At 35.0% G+C, this 18072-nt stretch overlaps 1 protein-coding gene across 3 annotated transcripts in view; it reads right to left on the reverse strand.

Annotated features, from left to right (window-relative positions):
- Positions 1-18072, reverse strand: part of AGMO (alkylglycerol monooxygenase) — a 358966-nt gene that overhangs the window by 213227 nt on the left and 127667 nt on the right. For all 3 annotated transcript variants that reach the window (XM_059171270.1, XM_059171268.1, XM_059171269.1), the window contains exon 4: positions 13095-13198. In XM_059171270.1, coding sequence (XP_059027253.1) covers positions 13095-13198 — 104 coding nt within the window. The remainder of the gene's footprint in view (positions 1-13094; positions 13199-18072) is intronic.

Below are 18072 nucleotides of genomic sequence, written 5' to 3' on the forward strand. Positions count from 1 at the left end.
GACGGAAATGCCTCTGCTTTGGAAAAACAACTTGTGCTTAAACCGCAGAACTGGTTAGAACCAACTAATAAACACAAACTGCTGTGTTTTCCTAATGACTTTGATCTCCAAGAGTGATTTTATGTTGTAAGAAAACATTTCATTAAATGAAATGCTAAACAAACAAATAAGAATGAAAGGACTCTCACTTCATACTTTGTATTTTATAGAATTAATATTTCTAAAAAACTAGTTCTTTTAAAAACATTTCTTCTGAATATTAAATTTTATTTCTAAATTATTGTTAAAGCTTTTGTTCTTAGTTAGTTCAATATCATTTCAACTATGTTTAGTTGTGATGATGTATTTGAAATTGGACATTTACATAAACCCTTCTAGTTTTTGTTTTGAATCTTAAGTCATGAAAAATCTCAACTGTCATCACAAGCAAAATCAGTTTTATTATTTATAAATGTATTATTCAGCAATGGATTGGATTAGTGAGCAACCAAAGAACACTGGGCTCTTTTTCAAAGACATTCATTTGAAGTTTTAGTGCTATTACAGAATTTCTCCAGGATGTTCACAGGGTTCTTAAACTTCTCTAGGCTTTAGTTTTCTCAAATGAGTGGTGAAGGAGAAAACCATGTGACACTTAGCCATCCTTCTGGTTCCAAAAGATCTCTGATACTATTTTGAATTTTTTAAAAAGATTTATTTATTTATTTATTTTAGAGAAAGAGAGAGGGAGAGACGAAGCAGCGAGGGTGGGGAGGGGCAGAGGGTGAAAAGCAGACTCCACTGAGAGCAGAGCCTGATGCAAGACTAGATCTCATCACCCTGAGATCGTGACCTGAGCCTGAATCAAGAGTCAGTGTTTACCTGACTGAGCCACCCAAGCGCCCCTATTTTTATTTTTTAAAATATATTCCAATAGCTCTCTTACAACAGGTTAATAAAAAAAAAAATACTTGAAACATATATATACCTTATGATAAAAGCATTTTAAGTTAAGGAATATTCTGGAATCTTTAAGATGTGAATAAAAATATAAAACAACTTATCTTGGATGCTTAAATAGTTTTATTTGGAAAGAAATCACATACTACATGAATATTTATATTTCATTATAATTCCCCAAAGTGTGGAGAAATAGTCCTTTCAGATAATAACCACTGTTATGGGAAAGTGGTTCTATGCTCAACTAAGTTGTGAAGTAATGACTTAAACAACTGAAGTTTTCTTCTCAGAACTTCTTAGAGCCTTTACAATGCTAATATGACTCACAAGGGTGGTAGCCCATCAAATACTTCCTTCATGAGTTTCCCATAGGATTAGTTTTCCTAAAAACAGGCTTGATAAATCAATGTCCCAAATCTTACAAATCAGTAAATATAATTAGTAAAAAACTGAAAAATGAACTCAGCATGAATTTCAAAAAAGGAAACTTCTAGTAAGAAATAAATATATTGGTCATGGAATAAGTCTCATGAACTATGTGAAAGTTATATTCTTATGATTAATACAGTACCTTAAAAAAATCTAATGATACAACCAAGCTTCTAATTTCTAGAATGAAAAGCAGTTTAGCAAAGGTTTGGGTCTGAAAATTCTCGCTCATCTTCTCTACCTCACATCTTCACATTTCCAAATTCTCTGCAGTTTTTAAAGCCAACTTAAGGGTCCGTTCCATCATAAAGCCAGAAATGGTACTACTTTGGGAGAAGAAATTTCTTCTTCCTTAAAGTTTAAAACTCTCAATATCTGGGTCAGGGGACATTACACTGCTTACTAAATATAACCATTTCTGCTATGCATTCAACTCATGTCATTCTGATTCCAAAGCTCTTTAGCTTTAAATTTGACTGTCTACCCTAGACGTCATGCATAACCAGTTCACAAAGGAAAAAAATCACCCAGGATAGGTTTAGAGGTGATCTTAGGCTAATGGATAGAAGATGTATGGGTTTTATTCTGCTCATCAAGTGAATGGCGCAGCCAGGGCTTGTGTGAAGGGGACTATCAAGCAGGACATTCAGTGGAAGTGTCTCAGCCTTGCTGAAAGTGCTGGAGAGTGTGCCAAGAGATTGGTTTGAACTATGGGATTCATGGACAGAGGGGACGGAGACTGTGAAGCCCCTCGACATGACTACAACAAAGTATAAGCTTGTGTGCATGGTGACGTTTTCTGAAGAAACCATCTATAGCTTTCATTAGTCTCTAGTGGGTCTATGACTCACCATAGCCAAACAACAGCAAAAACAAAGATTAAATTAGATTTCGGTCAAAACCAAGAGGGGGGACTTTTAATGCCATTCTGAGAAGACTAGATTTATCCTAGGCTGTGAGAGAGTGGTTAAATATTTTTTTTTAAACTTATGAGAAATATAAAAATAGGTTTGAAATCTATTTCACTAGCCCAGTGAAAAATTGCATACATTTAAGCATAGAAGTAGCCATGGGGATACAGAGGCAGGACATGCACCAGGAATCTAAGGCTTTGTTAACTATTCAAACAGAGGACATGAGAGGGACAGAGAAGTATCAGAAGACACCCAGATTTGAAAGCTTGTATGCTGGGTGATGTTCACTAAGATGGCAGACGGGAGGAAGAAGAGGTTTATAAAGTTTAACCTAGAGAATGCTGTGTTAGAGTCCTTGAGGTATATCTCAAGGAAGCTGTTGAGTAAGAATATACGTCGTGCAAATATCGACTAGACTGAAAAATGACACTGGATTTGTAGGTTTGGATGAGAGGAACAGTGTGCCTGAAATCCAGACCTCACTAAGTTTAAAAATCACTCAAAAGAGTTGTTGAAATAGAGGTAGGAATTACTTCTCTTTTTGTAAGAAGAAGGAAGGAGAGAGTTGGGGGTTTTCCTTCAATAGAACATAGGGATGGGGAAGAAGATTTCTTTTTTTTTTTTTTTTTAATGTGAAAAAAAGAATACATTTTTGGTGTATTCAGAAAGAGCCAGTTAAAAGGAAGAGGGACAGGGTGCCTGGGTGGCTCAGTCAGTTAAGGGTCTGCCTTCAGCTCAGGTCATGATCCCAGGGTCCCGGCATTGAATCCCGCATCAGGCTCCCTGCTTGGTAGAGAGCCTGCTTCTCCCTCTCTCTCTGCATGCCTCTCTGCCTACTTGTACTCTCTATCTCTCTGTCAAATAAATAAAATCTTAAAAAAAAAAAAAAGGAAGAGGGACAGATGTCAAGAGTAGCTGGTCACTGAGGGTTGCTGGGGGGTGGGTGGAGAAGGATAGGGTGGTGGGGTTATGAACATTGGGGAGGGTATATGCTACGGTGAGTGCTGTGAAGTGTGTAAGCCTGATGATTCACAGACCTGTACCCCTGGGTCAAATAATACAGTATATGTTAGGAAAAAAAAAAAAAAAGAGTAGCTAGTCACAGTCCAAGGAACTAAGGAGCAGTGTCACCAGTTTAATAATAAGATCTGCAGAAAAGAGGTGAACATTTTCATAAAACTAGATACAAGAAAGTGTGTGTACCTGTGACTTCACTAACCTTAATGATATATCTAAAAAGAAAGCAGAGAAAGGGAAAACCAGAAAAACTCATATTCTCTGAAGATTTAAATACGTTCATTGGCTGAAAGCAAGGAGCATGAGTAGAGAAGAGCCCTTGAGCAGACTGCAGAATTCTGGAAGGTCTTCTCCCAGGTAGGGAGGACAGCCTGGTGAACAGCACTGACCCCTCAGCTCCATCTGGAAGCCATACATGGAGGGGCAACAAGCTGCCAGCTGCTGCTGCAGGGAGCCCACAGAGCTCACAAGCTGGCTGTGGGAAGGAAGTAGGTAGGTGACCGGATTCCAGCACAGCTTGGGGATTTCAGGGCAGATGCAACAGAAGGCAGCGGGCTTTTCTCCAGAGTCAAAGAAATGATGCACTTCAGGTTGGACAGAGTAGGAAATAAAGCTGTAAGTAAGGTATGACAAACTTCGGAAAAGCAGCAGTCGAGAGGGGAGAGCCGTCCACAAGTAAGCTGCAAAGCAAATTGGTTCAAGTTAAGTGTCTAATTACTTTGAATGAAATGGGAAAATAAAATGGAGCTTCAGGATTCATGTCTATCTTATTTTAATAAAATAGTTTAACACTACTAGTATTTGTACTTCTATGATTCTCATTTATTTTTATAATGTTGCTTTAGAGAAAAAAAATTTCCTTCATAGTTGAGGAACTAAAGATGAAATCATCAAGCACACCGTCCCACATTCCTAAAATCTACACAATATATCATGACATAGAACCAGATCTTGTGATCACAGGTAGAATGTATTTATTATCTCTATCCTTAAAACATATCTACATAAATTGTATGTTTGGAATAAGCGCTTGTGTTTCTACTTAAGAAGTCCTTATTTTAACTAATCTAGGCCCGGCCTTCTGTTCCCATTTCTATGATTTTATCCATTTTCCCCTTTGTTCATTCCACCTTCTTATACATCCTATATTCTAGCCTTACTCAAACTTTATGCATTGAATATGTTTCCCCAGAAGATATGTGAGGCCTTATCCCCTAGTACCTCAGAACTTTTCAGTGAATTTATTTGGAAACAGATTCTTCAGGAGGTAATCAAGGTAAAATGAAGTAATTAGGGTGAGCTCTAATTCAAAATGACAGTTTTCCTTATAAACGGGGGCAATCTGGATACAGAGGCAGATAGACACACAGGAAAAATAGCACATGAAGATAACGGCAGAGATCGGTGTCATGTATCTACAAGCCAACAACTCCAAAAATCGCCAGCAAACCATCAAAGGTTAGAAGAGAGGCATGGAACAGATACTGTCTCACAGGTTTCAGGAGGAACCAACCCTACCCTCATATCCAATTTCTAGCCTCCAGAACTATGAGGCAATATGTTTCTAAGACCCAGTCTTTGGCACTTTGTTATGGCAGTTCTGGGAAACTAATACACATGCCATACACTTTATTTGCAATTCCCTGAGTTTATTATACCTTCCCCCTCCCCAGAATTTTGTATTTTCAAAGACGTGCTCCTCCTACATAATATTCCATTTAAAACCCCATTCTTGGCAAAATTTTATTCTTCTTACAGATTGCGCTTAAGCATTTCTTCTGTGATGCTCCCCTTCACCCACCATGGTTCCCAAAGCAGAGGCTTCTCTCCAAAACCTTAACAACTTGTATTTATAATGGCTGTTGACTTACTGGAATCCCACCAGGGAAAGCAAGCACCTTAAGAACAAACCTCATGTCCTATTTCTCTTCATATCTTCTATCTGTGCCATCATGACCAGCTCTGCCAATCAAGACTGTATATGGAAAACAAAGAAATGAATGGATGCATGTCTCAAAATAAGAATAATTATATGTAAAGAGAGTGGAATATTTCAGCCAGTTTTCTTATTTAAGTAGAAAGAAGATAATGCTGTCCTATGTAGAGCTCTTTACTATGAATCTTTTTATTTGTCCTTCAGCATAAAAACTACAAATGACTATCAAATGTAAAATGAAACACCAAATATCAGAGGATAATTTTTTATTTTTATCAAATCTTAAATTGATTTTAGTACACCACAGAATAATTCCATTTTCCTGATGCACGCTAGAATCACGGCTCAGACTAGTCAAGATACAAACTTCATTTATTTAATATGTGGACATGAACTTTGTCTTATATGCTGTCTTGAATGGTGGTTGATGGTGGCGAGAAATGCCTTGGAGTTCTGAGGCAAAGTCCTGAGAGATGTTTTGTTTCTTTTCTGCATGGGGAGCTCAGGGCATGCTTTCCATCTGTGACATAAGAGTTATGAGAATTTTATCCCCAATGTATTTGACTGCAGTACATCAAAGTTGTTAGTTTCTGTGTCTTTATTTGTTCACATTTGTCTTTGTGTAATTCCAACTCCCACATATTGAAAGACAGTCTTTGCTTATGTAGTTTGGCAGAAAGTACAATGTAATAAAAGATTTGAGATTTTGCTAAAGGTTCCTCTGAAGTTTTATATGTAATATAAAAACAATATTACACATGTGAGTCATACTTGATATAGTCCAAAGAATTTCCACACTTGTCATTTAAGGTAATTTTCAAAATAACAATAGAAAAAGGCAGAGCAAATATTAATTATCCCACTTCATGTACAAAATCACTGAGATACAAACATTAATCAATTGATTCAGAGTGGCAAAGCTACTTAATAACTGAGCTATCTGGGATTCAGACTTCCTTATTTCTGGTAAATTGTTCCCTCATGTTTCTTAAATGTAATCAGTATGTATTTTTAAATTACTATGCTCAAAAATAATATCACCATATATTTACAGGTTCCCTAACTTGTGGTAAGAAAAGTTTTCATAAATTGATATTATAACTGTATTTCTTTTCTCTGATGGTGGAAAAATGTACCTCTTAGACTACTAATATACCATAAACACATTTTATAAATTCTTATAACATTGATTATAACACTAACCTAAAAAGCAAAAACAATTTTAAAGATTGAGATACACTACAGAGCTAAAAATAAATTAGCCAATCTAGTTACTTAAGCTAAGTGCATGTATCATTAATTTTCATGCTTTTAAGAGAAATACTCAGCTTACTAAATGTAGAGATTACTCTTTCCTATTCTACAGCTTCATATATGAAACAAATATGCCAAAATAGATTTTATTCAAAAAGATAAATAAGTTACTTACATATGCTATAATTTTTGGAGATATTTTAAATAAAAAAACACTCAAATGAATGACAGATTTAAATTATTTCACATACTGGACTTAGCCTACTTAACGTAGAAAAGTGACATCCATAATGTAAAATATATGACATCCATAAAACTTCAAAATTTCTTTCAGTTTATGTACTATACCTTTATTAAGCACTGACTGCATCAGGCACTTTGGAGATACTAGTGAAAAATATCTTTTAAAGTTTACAGGCTGGCATGAAAAGCAATAATGCAAATAATAAATACTATAATAGTGATATGCAAGGTTTTTATGGGATTAAAAAAAAAAGCAACCTAGGCAAAGTTGGAAAGCATCTGTAGAGATGAATGAATTGAGTCTTGAAGGATTTAACACTCAAGCGAGCAATAATTTTCCTGGCAGAGGTCACTGGATATGCAATGGCATAACAAGACACTATAACATAGTAGATTTAAGGAACTGAAAATTGTTACTTGAAGATGAGGAGACAGTGGGAGACTGTGGGAGATGAGACTGGGGACACAAGAGGGACCAGGTTTTGACCACCTCTGAATGTGGTAGGGAGTCTATGAAATTCCTTTCTCAAAGCTATAGAGCAATTCAGCTTGTTCAGAGCCAGCATTGTGGAAAGGGAACAGTGAGTGATGGGTGGAGGAATTAAGAATGGAGAAAAAAGAGTTACTTCAGAACTATTTTAAAATAGTACTGCCTGAGGGCATCTCAGTGGCTTAACTGGTTGAATGTCTGACTCTTGCTTTTGGCTCAGGTCATGATCTCGGGGTTGTGGGACTGAGCCCCACACATGGCTCAGGGCTGGATGCAGAGTCTGCTTGGGATTCTCCATCTCCCCTCCCTCTGCCCCTCCCTCAGCTCGTGTTCTCGAAACAAACAAACAAATAAATAAATAAAATCCTTAAGCAAATAAAATAGTACTGGCTGAATCACTGTTCTCTAGGATGCTTTAGGCGTCCCTGAAATTAATGACTACAGTTGTTAGTTCTAAGTGGCTTTGTTTGGTTGGTTTTGGTTTTTTAGAGTTGTTATACCATCCACCATGGCTCTGGGAAAATATAGGTATGTACACGTAGTTATATTTTTTAATAAATATTTTTGTAATAGTTTTATATTTGTAAAAGAGTTTCAAAGACAGCCACTCGGGAAAACAGCTTGAAGGTTCCTCAAAAAGTTGAAAATAGAGCTACTGTATGACCCAGCAATTGCTCTATTGGGTATTAACCCTGAAGATACAACTGTAGTGATCCGAAGAGGCATAGCAGCAATGTCCACAACAGCCAAACTATGGAAAGAACCTAGATGTCCATCAACAGATGAATGGATAAAGAAGATGTGGTATATATATATACAATGGAATACTATGCAGCCATCAAAAGAAATGAAACCTTGCCATTTGCAACGATGTAGATGGAACCAGAGGGTATTATGCTGAGCGAAATAAGTCAAACAGAGAAAAACAATTATCATATGATCTTTCTGATATGAGGAATTTGAGAGGCAGGGCAGGGGGTAGTGGGATTAGGTAAGGAAAAAAATGAAGAAAGATGGGATCGGGAGGGAGACAAACCATGTCTCACAAAACAAACTGAGGGTTGCTGGGTTATGGACATTGGGGAAGGTATGTACTATGGTAAGTGCTGGGAAATGTGTAAGCCTTAGAATTCACAGACCTGTAACGCTGGAGCAAATAATACATTGTATGTTAGTAAAAATAATTTTTTAAAAAGAGTTGCAAAGATAGTACAGAGTAGCTACATACTCTCTACGCAGTCTCTCTTATTAACATTTTATTATACTGAATTGCCAAAAATAAGAAACAAATTGGTACATTACTATTAACTAAACTCCACTAAACTTCACACTTTATTTAGATTTCACTAGCTTTTTTCCCCCTAATGTTCTTTTTCTGGTTTTGGATCCCACCCAGGATGCATCATTACAGAGTCTCAGATCCTTTTCTGATCTGTGACAGTTTTCTCAGATGTCCCTTGTGTTGTTTCATTTTATACTTTTGAGGAGTACTAGGTTAGGTATTTTGTAGAATTGTTAATTTTATCTGAGATTATGTTTGCCAAGTTTCTCCATTCTGAAGTTATCTCCCATGCCCACCTCACCCTTTGTCTATTTTTCCTTTTGGTGTGTGTGTTTTGTTTGTTTTTATCTGAATATAGTTGACACACAGTGTTGTATTAGTTTCAAGTATACAGCTTACTGATTTGACAAGTTTATACATTATGCTATGGTTATCACAAGTGTCGTTAACATCTGTCCCATTACATCACTATTATCTCTTATACATTCTCTATTCTTTGTACAGGAGTTATTCAGTATAGTCCACAATCAAAGGGCTGGGTAAGGGGGGCATTAAGCATTATTTTCTGGGGCAGGGAAGTATCTACAAATGTTACCTGGAATTTTTATGGAATTCTTCAAAGGAATTTATCTCCTATATATTTGTCCCTATTTATTTAGTTATTCAATCATCTATCTACATCAGTATGGACTTGTTCCAAAGATATTTATTTTATACTTTGGATTGTAACTCCACACTGTGTTACATATTCTGTTGTTCAAATTGTTCCAGATTTTGGCCATTAAGAATTCCTTCAAGTTAGATCTTGTAACCCTTTGACATACCCCCCATTCTATTATTTTCTCGCACTTCTCTAGCTATGCTTTGAATATAAACTATAGCATTCAGGTATTTTATCTGAAATAAAGCTGGAAGAAAATGAAATGTTAATCTTGACACTGTTATATATAACAGGAGATATATATATATCTCCATGGATCTAGACTCACTTTATTATTTGGAGAGACTATGATGTTTAAGACTGAAGTACCATGCAAAACCACCTATTTCAGTATATATCACTTAAAATGATACTCCATCCATTGCAGTTCTTTTAGGATGAGTAATGTTAAACCTAAGGTTAAAACTGGCTTTAAAGAAAGTGAACAAAAGTATGGTTAGAGATTCTTAAAAGCTGAATTCTCATCTTACCTACTTCAAATGACAGGTTTGCTACCCTAATTTTCATAGTAATATCAAAGAAAAACACTTTGAGATTAATTATGCTTTTCATTTTACAAATTAATTTTCTCTTCAAAGACATGTATTATTTGTTCTAAGATATACTGTTACCTAACTACCAAGTTATATACCTTACCTATGAGCACTAATGAAAAGAATCTTAAAAATGACTCAAAGAAGGAAAAAAAAAGGCTCAAAGAAAATGAAAAAACCTGATGATGTTCTTTGATTTTAATGTCCAGAAAGACCTATTACAGATTGCTAACCATCACAGACACTTAAACCACCTATGCCATCTTCTAACAGACCTACAAATGCTAGACAAAAAAACCTAGGCTGATTCACAATCTCTACCTTTTATTCCCCACACTGAAAATCGCCCACTCCTTCCCCTACCCTAAATTAGCAGCTTCTCATGCATTCCCAATGCTCATTTCCTTACTCAGCATATTTGTGTCGTTGGCAAGATGATATGAGGTTGTAAAAGGGATTTATACTGGCAATAAATAGGTGTGAACCTGAATTTTACTTAGGTTTTCACTAATCTGTAACTTTGAGTGCATTGACTTAATAGGGGGAACAGCACAAATGAAACCAGGATAGACATTACCATAAACTTGAAGTCAGATGTCTGGACTCAAATTTCAACCAGCAAGGTTCAATACTGTATGATGTAGCAGGCTCCTCTGAGATTCATCTTGTAGCTTTTAAAATGGGTGATTTAAATATATTGTCTCCCAGATTTCTTCTGACAGCTCTAAAAAGTCTGTGATGCTCTGACAAAAATTTTTGTTTGGTAATTCCTCAGAAAACCAATTCACTCACTGCATTTGATTTTCCTGGAGCAACTTCAAATATAGCTCTGTCTCCTCTTGGAGGTTTTCTACCCCAAAATGTAAGCACTGGAGGCTTGAGTTATCTTTATGCTAAGTAATCTTTATAACTCAGGAGAGAATAAAGATTTTTGAGATTATTATTTTAAACAGTCACATATTCAAACCTGTTTTGTAGAGGATAATACGTTTATATTAATGAAGCTATTTCTTAAGATGGGAGGGCAGTCAGTATACCTCCCCTCATTAGGGGCCTCTTCCCTTTATTCACTAGAGCTCTAGACCAGTCTTGAGCTAGGCAACTGTGAGAGAGGTAGTATTTTCCTCATGTTGAATTATCCAGAGTTCTAGCACAAGCTGTAAGGAGATGGAATATATATAATTATAATATAAATTCTTTCATTTCCACCTATGTTTCTTAGAGTATGTTATGGATTGAATGTGTCCCCCCCACCCCCGCAAAATTCATGTGTTGAAACCTATCCCCTAATACCTCAGAATGTGACCTTATTTGGAAATAGAGTCCTTATAGATGTAATTAATTAAGATGTACTCACAATGGAGTAGGGTGGGCTTAATTCAAAATGACCAATGTCCTTACATATAAAAAAGAGAAATCTGGATGTAGACACAGGGAGATGACCATGTGAAGACTGGCATTATGCTCCTAAAGGCCAAGGAACTATCACAAACTAAAAGTTTCAGAGACACAGGGCTAGAACAGTTCCTTCCCTGGAGTCTTCACGGGGGACCACGGCCCTGATGACACCCTGATTTCAGATTTCTGGCCTCGAGCACTACAAGACAACACAACTCTGTTGCTCTGGGCTACTCAGTTTGTAATACTTTGTCATGGTAGCCCTAGGAAATTAACACAAGCCTTTACACGTGGTATGGGGGTGGAGGGGTGGATTTCGTTTTGTATCTCTTTCAGAAAATATATTTGTACCATCACTGGCTTATAGATTTGTTTTTGCCTATGCTGCTGTTTGGGTTCCAACACCTGCCAGTACACGTATTTTTATAGATTATGAGGCACATGGTTTCAAATATGGGGCTTTGCCACTTTCTAGCTGTGTAATTAACCTCACTGACCTTCCGTTCTCTGATAATAGTAACACTTGATCTAACATTGTAATATAAGTAAAAAACGATGTAGAGACATAAGAGTATTTAGTGTGGAAGATAAGATCTGGGATCCTGCAGCCTGGTTGAATGAGTTCAAATTCATTCCTCCCTTTTAGGAGTTCTGTGACTGAACTACAAACTCAGTTTCATGAGAGTTATAATAGTACCTGTGTCTTAAAGTTGTCATGAAGATCAAATAAGTTAATGCATAAAGTGATCTTAGAAGACTGGCACACAGAAAGTATTCAATAAATGATATCTAGAAGTACTTGTAAACTATAAGGAACCATACAAAAGTTAGATCATTATCATTTTTTTGAGGGACTTTTTTTGGTATTTATTTTTCTTATATATTTTTTATTATGTTCAGTTAGCCACTATATAGTACATCATTAGTTTTTGATGTAGTGTTCAATGACTCATTAGTTACATATAACAACCAGTGTTCATTGCAGCATGTGTCCTCCTTAATACCCATCACCCTGTTACCCCCTTCCCTTATCCCCTCCCCTCTGAAACCCTCAGTTTGTTTCCCAGGGTCCCTAGTCTCTCGTGGTTCATCTTCCTCTCTGATTTCTCCCCCTTTAGATTTCCCTCCCTTCCCCTATGATCCTCTGTAGATAATTATAATTTATGGTTAGTAGCACTTACACATTGGTAACTCTGACTTTCTTTTTCTTTTAAACTTATCTCTAAACCCAATGTGTGCTCAAACTCATGACCCCAAAATCAAGAGTTAGATGCTCTGTGGACTGAGCCAGACAGATGCCCCCAAAACTCTGACCTTCTAGCTCAATATGCCTCTTAGCAGCAGTAGTCTGGATAGCTATGGAGATCCAAAGAGTGACAATCACAAATGAGGGCTATTAGCAAGTGGGTCAGGTTTGCCCAGTGAATCAGAAGAAACTTCAAACTAGAGGCTATTTCTGGTTTTCATTAGTCTGCTCTTTCCTTGTGCAAAAATATTTTAGAGCAAAAATTTTTATTGAGCATCATATTAACTGCTTTAATACGTAAGTGAAAAGCAAAGAATTTAATTAATTTCACTTGGGCATGCAGAAATGGGTATTGGCTTTTCAAAAACCGCTTTTAAAAGTTTCAGATGAAAACTTTGCATATATTTGAACTGAGATACATATCATTCGTTAGTTATGGTAAATTAAAAAAATAGCAAATTTCTCACTTTGCTTTATACCTCAAGGTGAAGTTGTTTTTTGTTGTTACGCTTTGTTTTATCAAACAAAAGACCACCATTACAAAACATCACTTGCTTCATATGTGTCTTGCCTTATAGAAGGAGAAAAAAGTCTTTTAGTAAAATACTTTCTTAACTTGGAGGAAACAGGAACAATTGAGACTTTAAAGAATGTATTATATAATTACCTTTATCCAATTTTATACAACTTACCCAAGAAGTATATAGTTGCAAAACAGATTGTCTCAGAGCTGTGGATAAGTTATAGTCTTCAGAACTGTGGTGGGTTTGGTGTCCAGCCCACATGATATTAACCTCTGCAAAACACATAATTTGAAATGAGCCATGAGAATAAGAACAAAGCAACTTCCATTTTCACTTGTGTATGCAGCTCTTAAGTGAGGAAGAAAAATCTGGAACATCTCTGAGAAACCTAGCCAATATAATTATAATTAAAATAAGCTGCTTCAGATGACTTTTGGAATCAGAGGGCATAAATTACAAACAAATAAGAAAACTGAAACATAGCAAATAAGTATGTATAGTGTGTATGACATAATTAAATGCATCCAGGAAGCTAAAATGACTTCCAAAATCTACAATTACTAATGTATTGTATTATGACAAATCATAAAAGCTAACTGTCAATGTTGTAACAATACAGTCAATGGATAGTGATGATTTTTCAGTATGTGATAATATATTTATAATTAAGGAAGAATAATGTGATGGGAGAAATTGGTACATAAATTTTGGAATGAAATATTACACAAAAATTCCTTCCTGATGGCTTTTTAAGAAGTCTCAAAATCTGTGTATTGGAATAAAAGGCAAAGCAGAGTAATATTTGGTTCTAAGACTCAACATTTCATTTTTTTTGGACATTTTCATATAACATTTCATTTTTATTTACAGAAATAAATTAGCTAATACATACAGCTCTTCCTGTACCTTACCAAACACTACCATTTCTAAAATTCTACCACATAATTGCTGTTCATCTTTATAATAAAAAAGGAAATGTAAGTTATTTTCATCAAGTATTATGCAGATTTCCCACATACTGACTTGCAATTCATTTACATCCCAAAGAAATAGTTGTTTCTTCTACAATATGCCACTATACTGACCTCCTAAGTACAGAACAAAACCACATCTTTCATCTTGTGAATATTTTTTTTTATCAGAATTACAGATACCACACTAGAGTCTATTCAGTTGAAAGACAGTATGTTCTTAGCTAAACTATTACTGTGTTCTTTGCTGCAAATGAAGGAGATAAAATTAACTCTGTGGCATGATCACTGTATCCATGCCAGTATAGATCAGAAATTAAATCTTTTAGTTTGGCATGCGTGGGGACTGAACAGTGACTCTAAGAGTGGAAATACTGCATGGGTTATTCCCCCCTCCGCCCCCTTTTTTTTTAAAGAGAGAGCGTGGACACTGGTGCACATGAGCTGGGGGAGGGAGAAAGGAGGAAGGGCAGAGCAAAAGGGAGAGAAAGACTCTTAAGCAGACTCCACATCCAGCATGAAGCCTAGCTCTGGGCTTGATCTAAGGACTCTGAGATCACGACCTGAACCAAAATCAAAAGTCAGGTGCTTAACAAACTAAGCCACACAGGTGCCCTGGTTATTGGTCTTTGCAGCTGCCATATACTAGTAGTTAAAACACCCAGCACATGGTAGAATAATTTGTTAGAGAATTTTATGAAAATCAGGGAGATATAAATATGTAAATTTATATAAATATAAACAAACAAACAAACTCCTTCTCCCACCAATTTGGATGACTTCTCTGCCATTCACTAAGGAAATGAATGCTCTCTAGACAATCTATGCAGGGAGTTACCAAGCAACATCTGCAAAAGAATTTTGGTAAATAGATGATAATTCAGATATAAGGACTTAATACTGTGAAAATGGAAAGACTATGAACAGAATTACGAATAGAGGGCCCCATCAGAAGTCCAAAGTTATATATTTTCAAGGGTGGGCGAGTATTTTCATAAGCCGTAAGTTTATATGTAACTTAGATCCTGACTGGTTGACATTTTAATCATTCCTAGTAATGACCCTATATTTTTACCCAAGCAATTAAAGAAATTGCTCTTACACAAATGAAAACTACTTGACCACAATGATCTCTAACTTCCCAGGTATAATCCTTGAAATAGCCTAGAACCTTAATCTCTGCTTTACTGAATAGTTTATACAGCTACAAATAAAAGAGATAAACCAAGAATCCTATGGCACTATTGTGTGGAGTTTATTAACAGGTAATAAATTTGGTGAATCTCATTAAGTCTTTTAAAACTCCTTAAAAGGTTGGAAATAATCCAAATACCACTTTCTCTTTGGAACATACCCTTTATTAAACATTTTAGGGCCTATTACTTAAAAACTTTATTACAAAAAAATTCATTGTCCCTTTTGTTGGACTTCTTGGGATTTGCTTTAAAAATTTATCATAAGGCATCCATGTTATGAGTTCAGAAGAGGATAAGCTAATCAGATGAGGTCCAATTAGAGAGTAATACCATATATTTAAATTACTTCCTATAACTTCCACAGAAGCTAAATGGTGGAACAAAGAATCCACAAAGGTGGAGGTTAAAGACCTATCTCTTCAGTTGTTTTAAAAGCATTTACTTCCTATCACAAACTGTGTGTAACACAAGCCTTCATTCAATGAAGTACAGCTGTATAAACAGGGAACAGTAACTGGATCCTACTGCCTTACCTCTGCCACTCTTCAGAACTAGGAAAAACAAGAAAAAATATAAGATTTTCCCCCCACAGTTTATGCACCTTACTTAAAGTAAATCATTTTCAAAGTGAGTATAAAAATACATTTTATAAAAAATTGTTTTAATAGTTCTTTTGCAAACAAAATGAAAAATTAGTCCTGCCTTTACAAATATGTTCATTTTCTCTGATATTTGAATTATCTGTTCTAAGGGATAAAAACAAATATTAAAGAGGAAAAAATGGTATTTTAAGAATAAACATCTTTTCTATCAAATAACTAATGTAATTATAAGTTGTAGTACATAACAATTTTATTTTCCTACCAGAAAATTATAGATTATACAAGCATATGGTATGTTATTATGTCTTCTCAATGATACAGTTAGAAATAGTTATGCCACTTCCCAGTGTTAAAGATTTATATAACATATATAATATATTTTATTAATACATTGACCAATCAATTTGGTCAAAATTTAATATAAAATGTGTGTTTGTGTGCTCCATATCTCTGGAAACACTTGGCATTATTAATTTTATTTTTAATTCATTTATCTCATGGGATTCTAAAAGCTATGTATTTGTATCAAATTGAAGTTTTAATTTTCACTGAAATATGGCTAATGACTATGATTATCTTCCATGTGGTTATTTGCCATCTGCATATTTTCTTTGAACTATCTATTCAAAATTTGTGCTCGCATTTTAGTTGAGTTGTTTTCTTACTATTGAGCTTTCAGAAATCTTACATATTCTTCACATAAGTCCTTTATTAGATATATGATTTGCAAACATTTTCTCCTACGCCATGGCCTGACATTTCATTTTTTAATGGTGTCTTATGAGGAACAAAAGTTTGGATTTGGATAAAACCCAATATAAATATTTGAGAGTTTTATAAAAAGACATTTTCAGGCTATATAACAAAGAACAGAGTTTATTATGGAGAAAATTTTCAGAATGATGAGAAATTTGTGTGTAGAAGCTAATAGAGTCTATGTGTTTTATACATTTAAAATGTATCTCAATAAGTCTCTTGTCTAAGTAAGTGCTTTGTCATCTATGGATGGAGAGAATAACCCTGTAGATTAATCTGAGACATAAGCATAGGTCTATAAGAAATTTTCACAGGTACAGGATAACTATTTAACCTTTATTGGTGGACAGGTCAGAAAGCCTTGGGGCAGCGTTGGAGGGTGATGATGTTGTCTTCACTTATAATTTGGAAAGCCCTCAAGTTATGAAGGCAGAAATGTAACAGGCATATTTGTAAAATGTAAGTGATGCTTGGCATCCAGAAAAGGGTGATAGTGACACTTTATGCAACATTTAGCATATTTTGTTACTGTGGAACATGAGAGCTGTAAATATTCTCATGGAATTGCTTGGTTTAAATTTTTAATTTTATAAGTAATAAAAATGAAATAGAAAGGGTGAAGGGAAAAACTGTTTCACTAAAGAAGAGAAAGGAATTTTTTTCTCCTTCTCTTTCAGCAACAATTTACTTAATATATTCACACCCTTGTTGGATTTTTCTTTTTTCCCATTAGTAATGATAATAAATGGGTCCAAGTATTTTCTGAGCCTCGGATGATACTTTCCAATAAGTAAACAACATTAAAGGAATTCAAAATGCACTATTAAGTGACAATATTGGATAGGGACAACTGTCTATCCCCTTTAACAAGAAATCTAACACTATAAAACACTGAACTTTCCCATTTTTAAGATGAAAAAAAAATCTTTAAAAGTTTTCTGATCTCTTCCAAATATGATCAATAAATGATTTCAAGAAGTTTACTGAGCTAAGGAAATATAAAGTTAGGAACAGACTTAAGCTATTAAAGTCTAATGAAAATATAACAGCTACTGAAAATCAATGAAAATGCCCTCACTTACTTTCCTTTCTCCACTCACTGAATGAATGACAATATCATCAATTTTATTAATACAACTTCATACTCTTCCTATAACAGCATATGAAATTATGATGATAAAATTGATGACAATACCAATTCATTCAATGAGACTGATATTCTTTGTTGTATTTTATTATAATCTGTTCTTTGTCCACTTAATACCAAAACACAAATTACTAAGTATATCTCAAAATGTTAAATCAATGAAAATAAAATTGACACGTTGGCTGGACCTCCACATTTTTGTTCAACACATTTTGCATATATCCAGACGTTCAGCATCAGAGAAACTGTTCAGATATAGAACCGACCAAATTTTTCTCTTATCTGAATGTTGGCAACATGTAGATATTAAATCATTTCTTTAGAGGAGGTAATGTGATGTCACTAAAATTGTCACAAACACTAAACAGTTACTCTAATCTTTCTAGGAATTGAAACTTTAATATTTTTCAAAAATATATATATTCAAATGGAAGCTTTTAAAGTCTATCATGTAGAGTTTTAGAATGAGAATTC

The sequence above is a fragment of the Mustela lutreola genome, chromosome 4 (assembly GCF_030435805.1).
Source record: "Mustela lutreola isolate mMusLut2 chromosome 4, mMusLut2.pri, whole genome shotgun sequence".
NCBI classification, from domain to species: Eukaryota; Metazoa; Chordata; class Mammalia; order Carnivora; family Mustelidae; genus Mustela; species Mustela lutreola.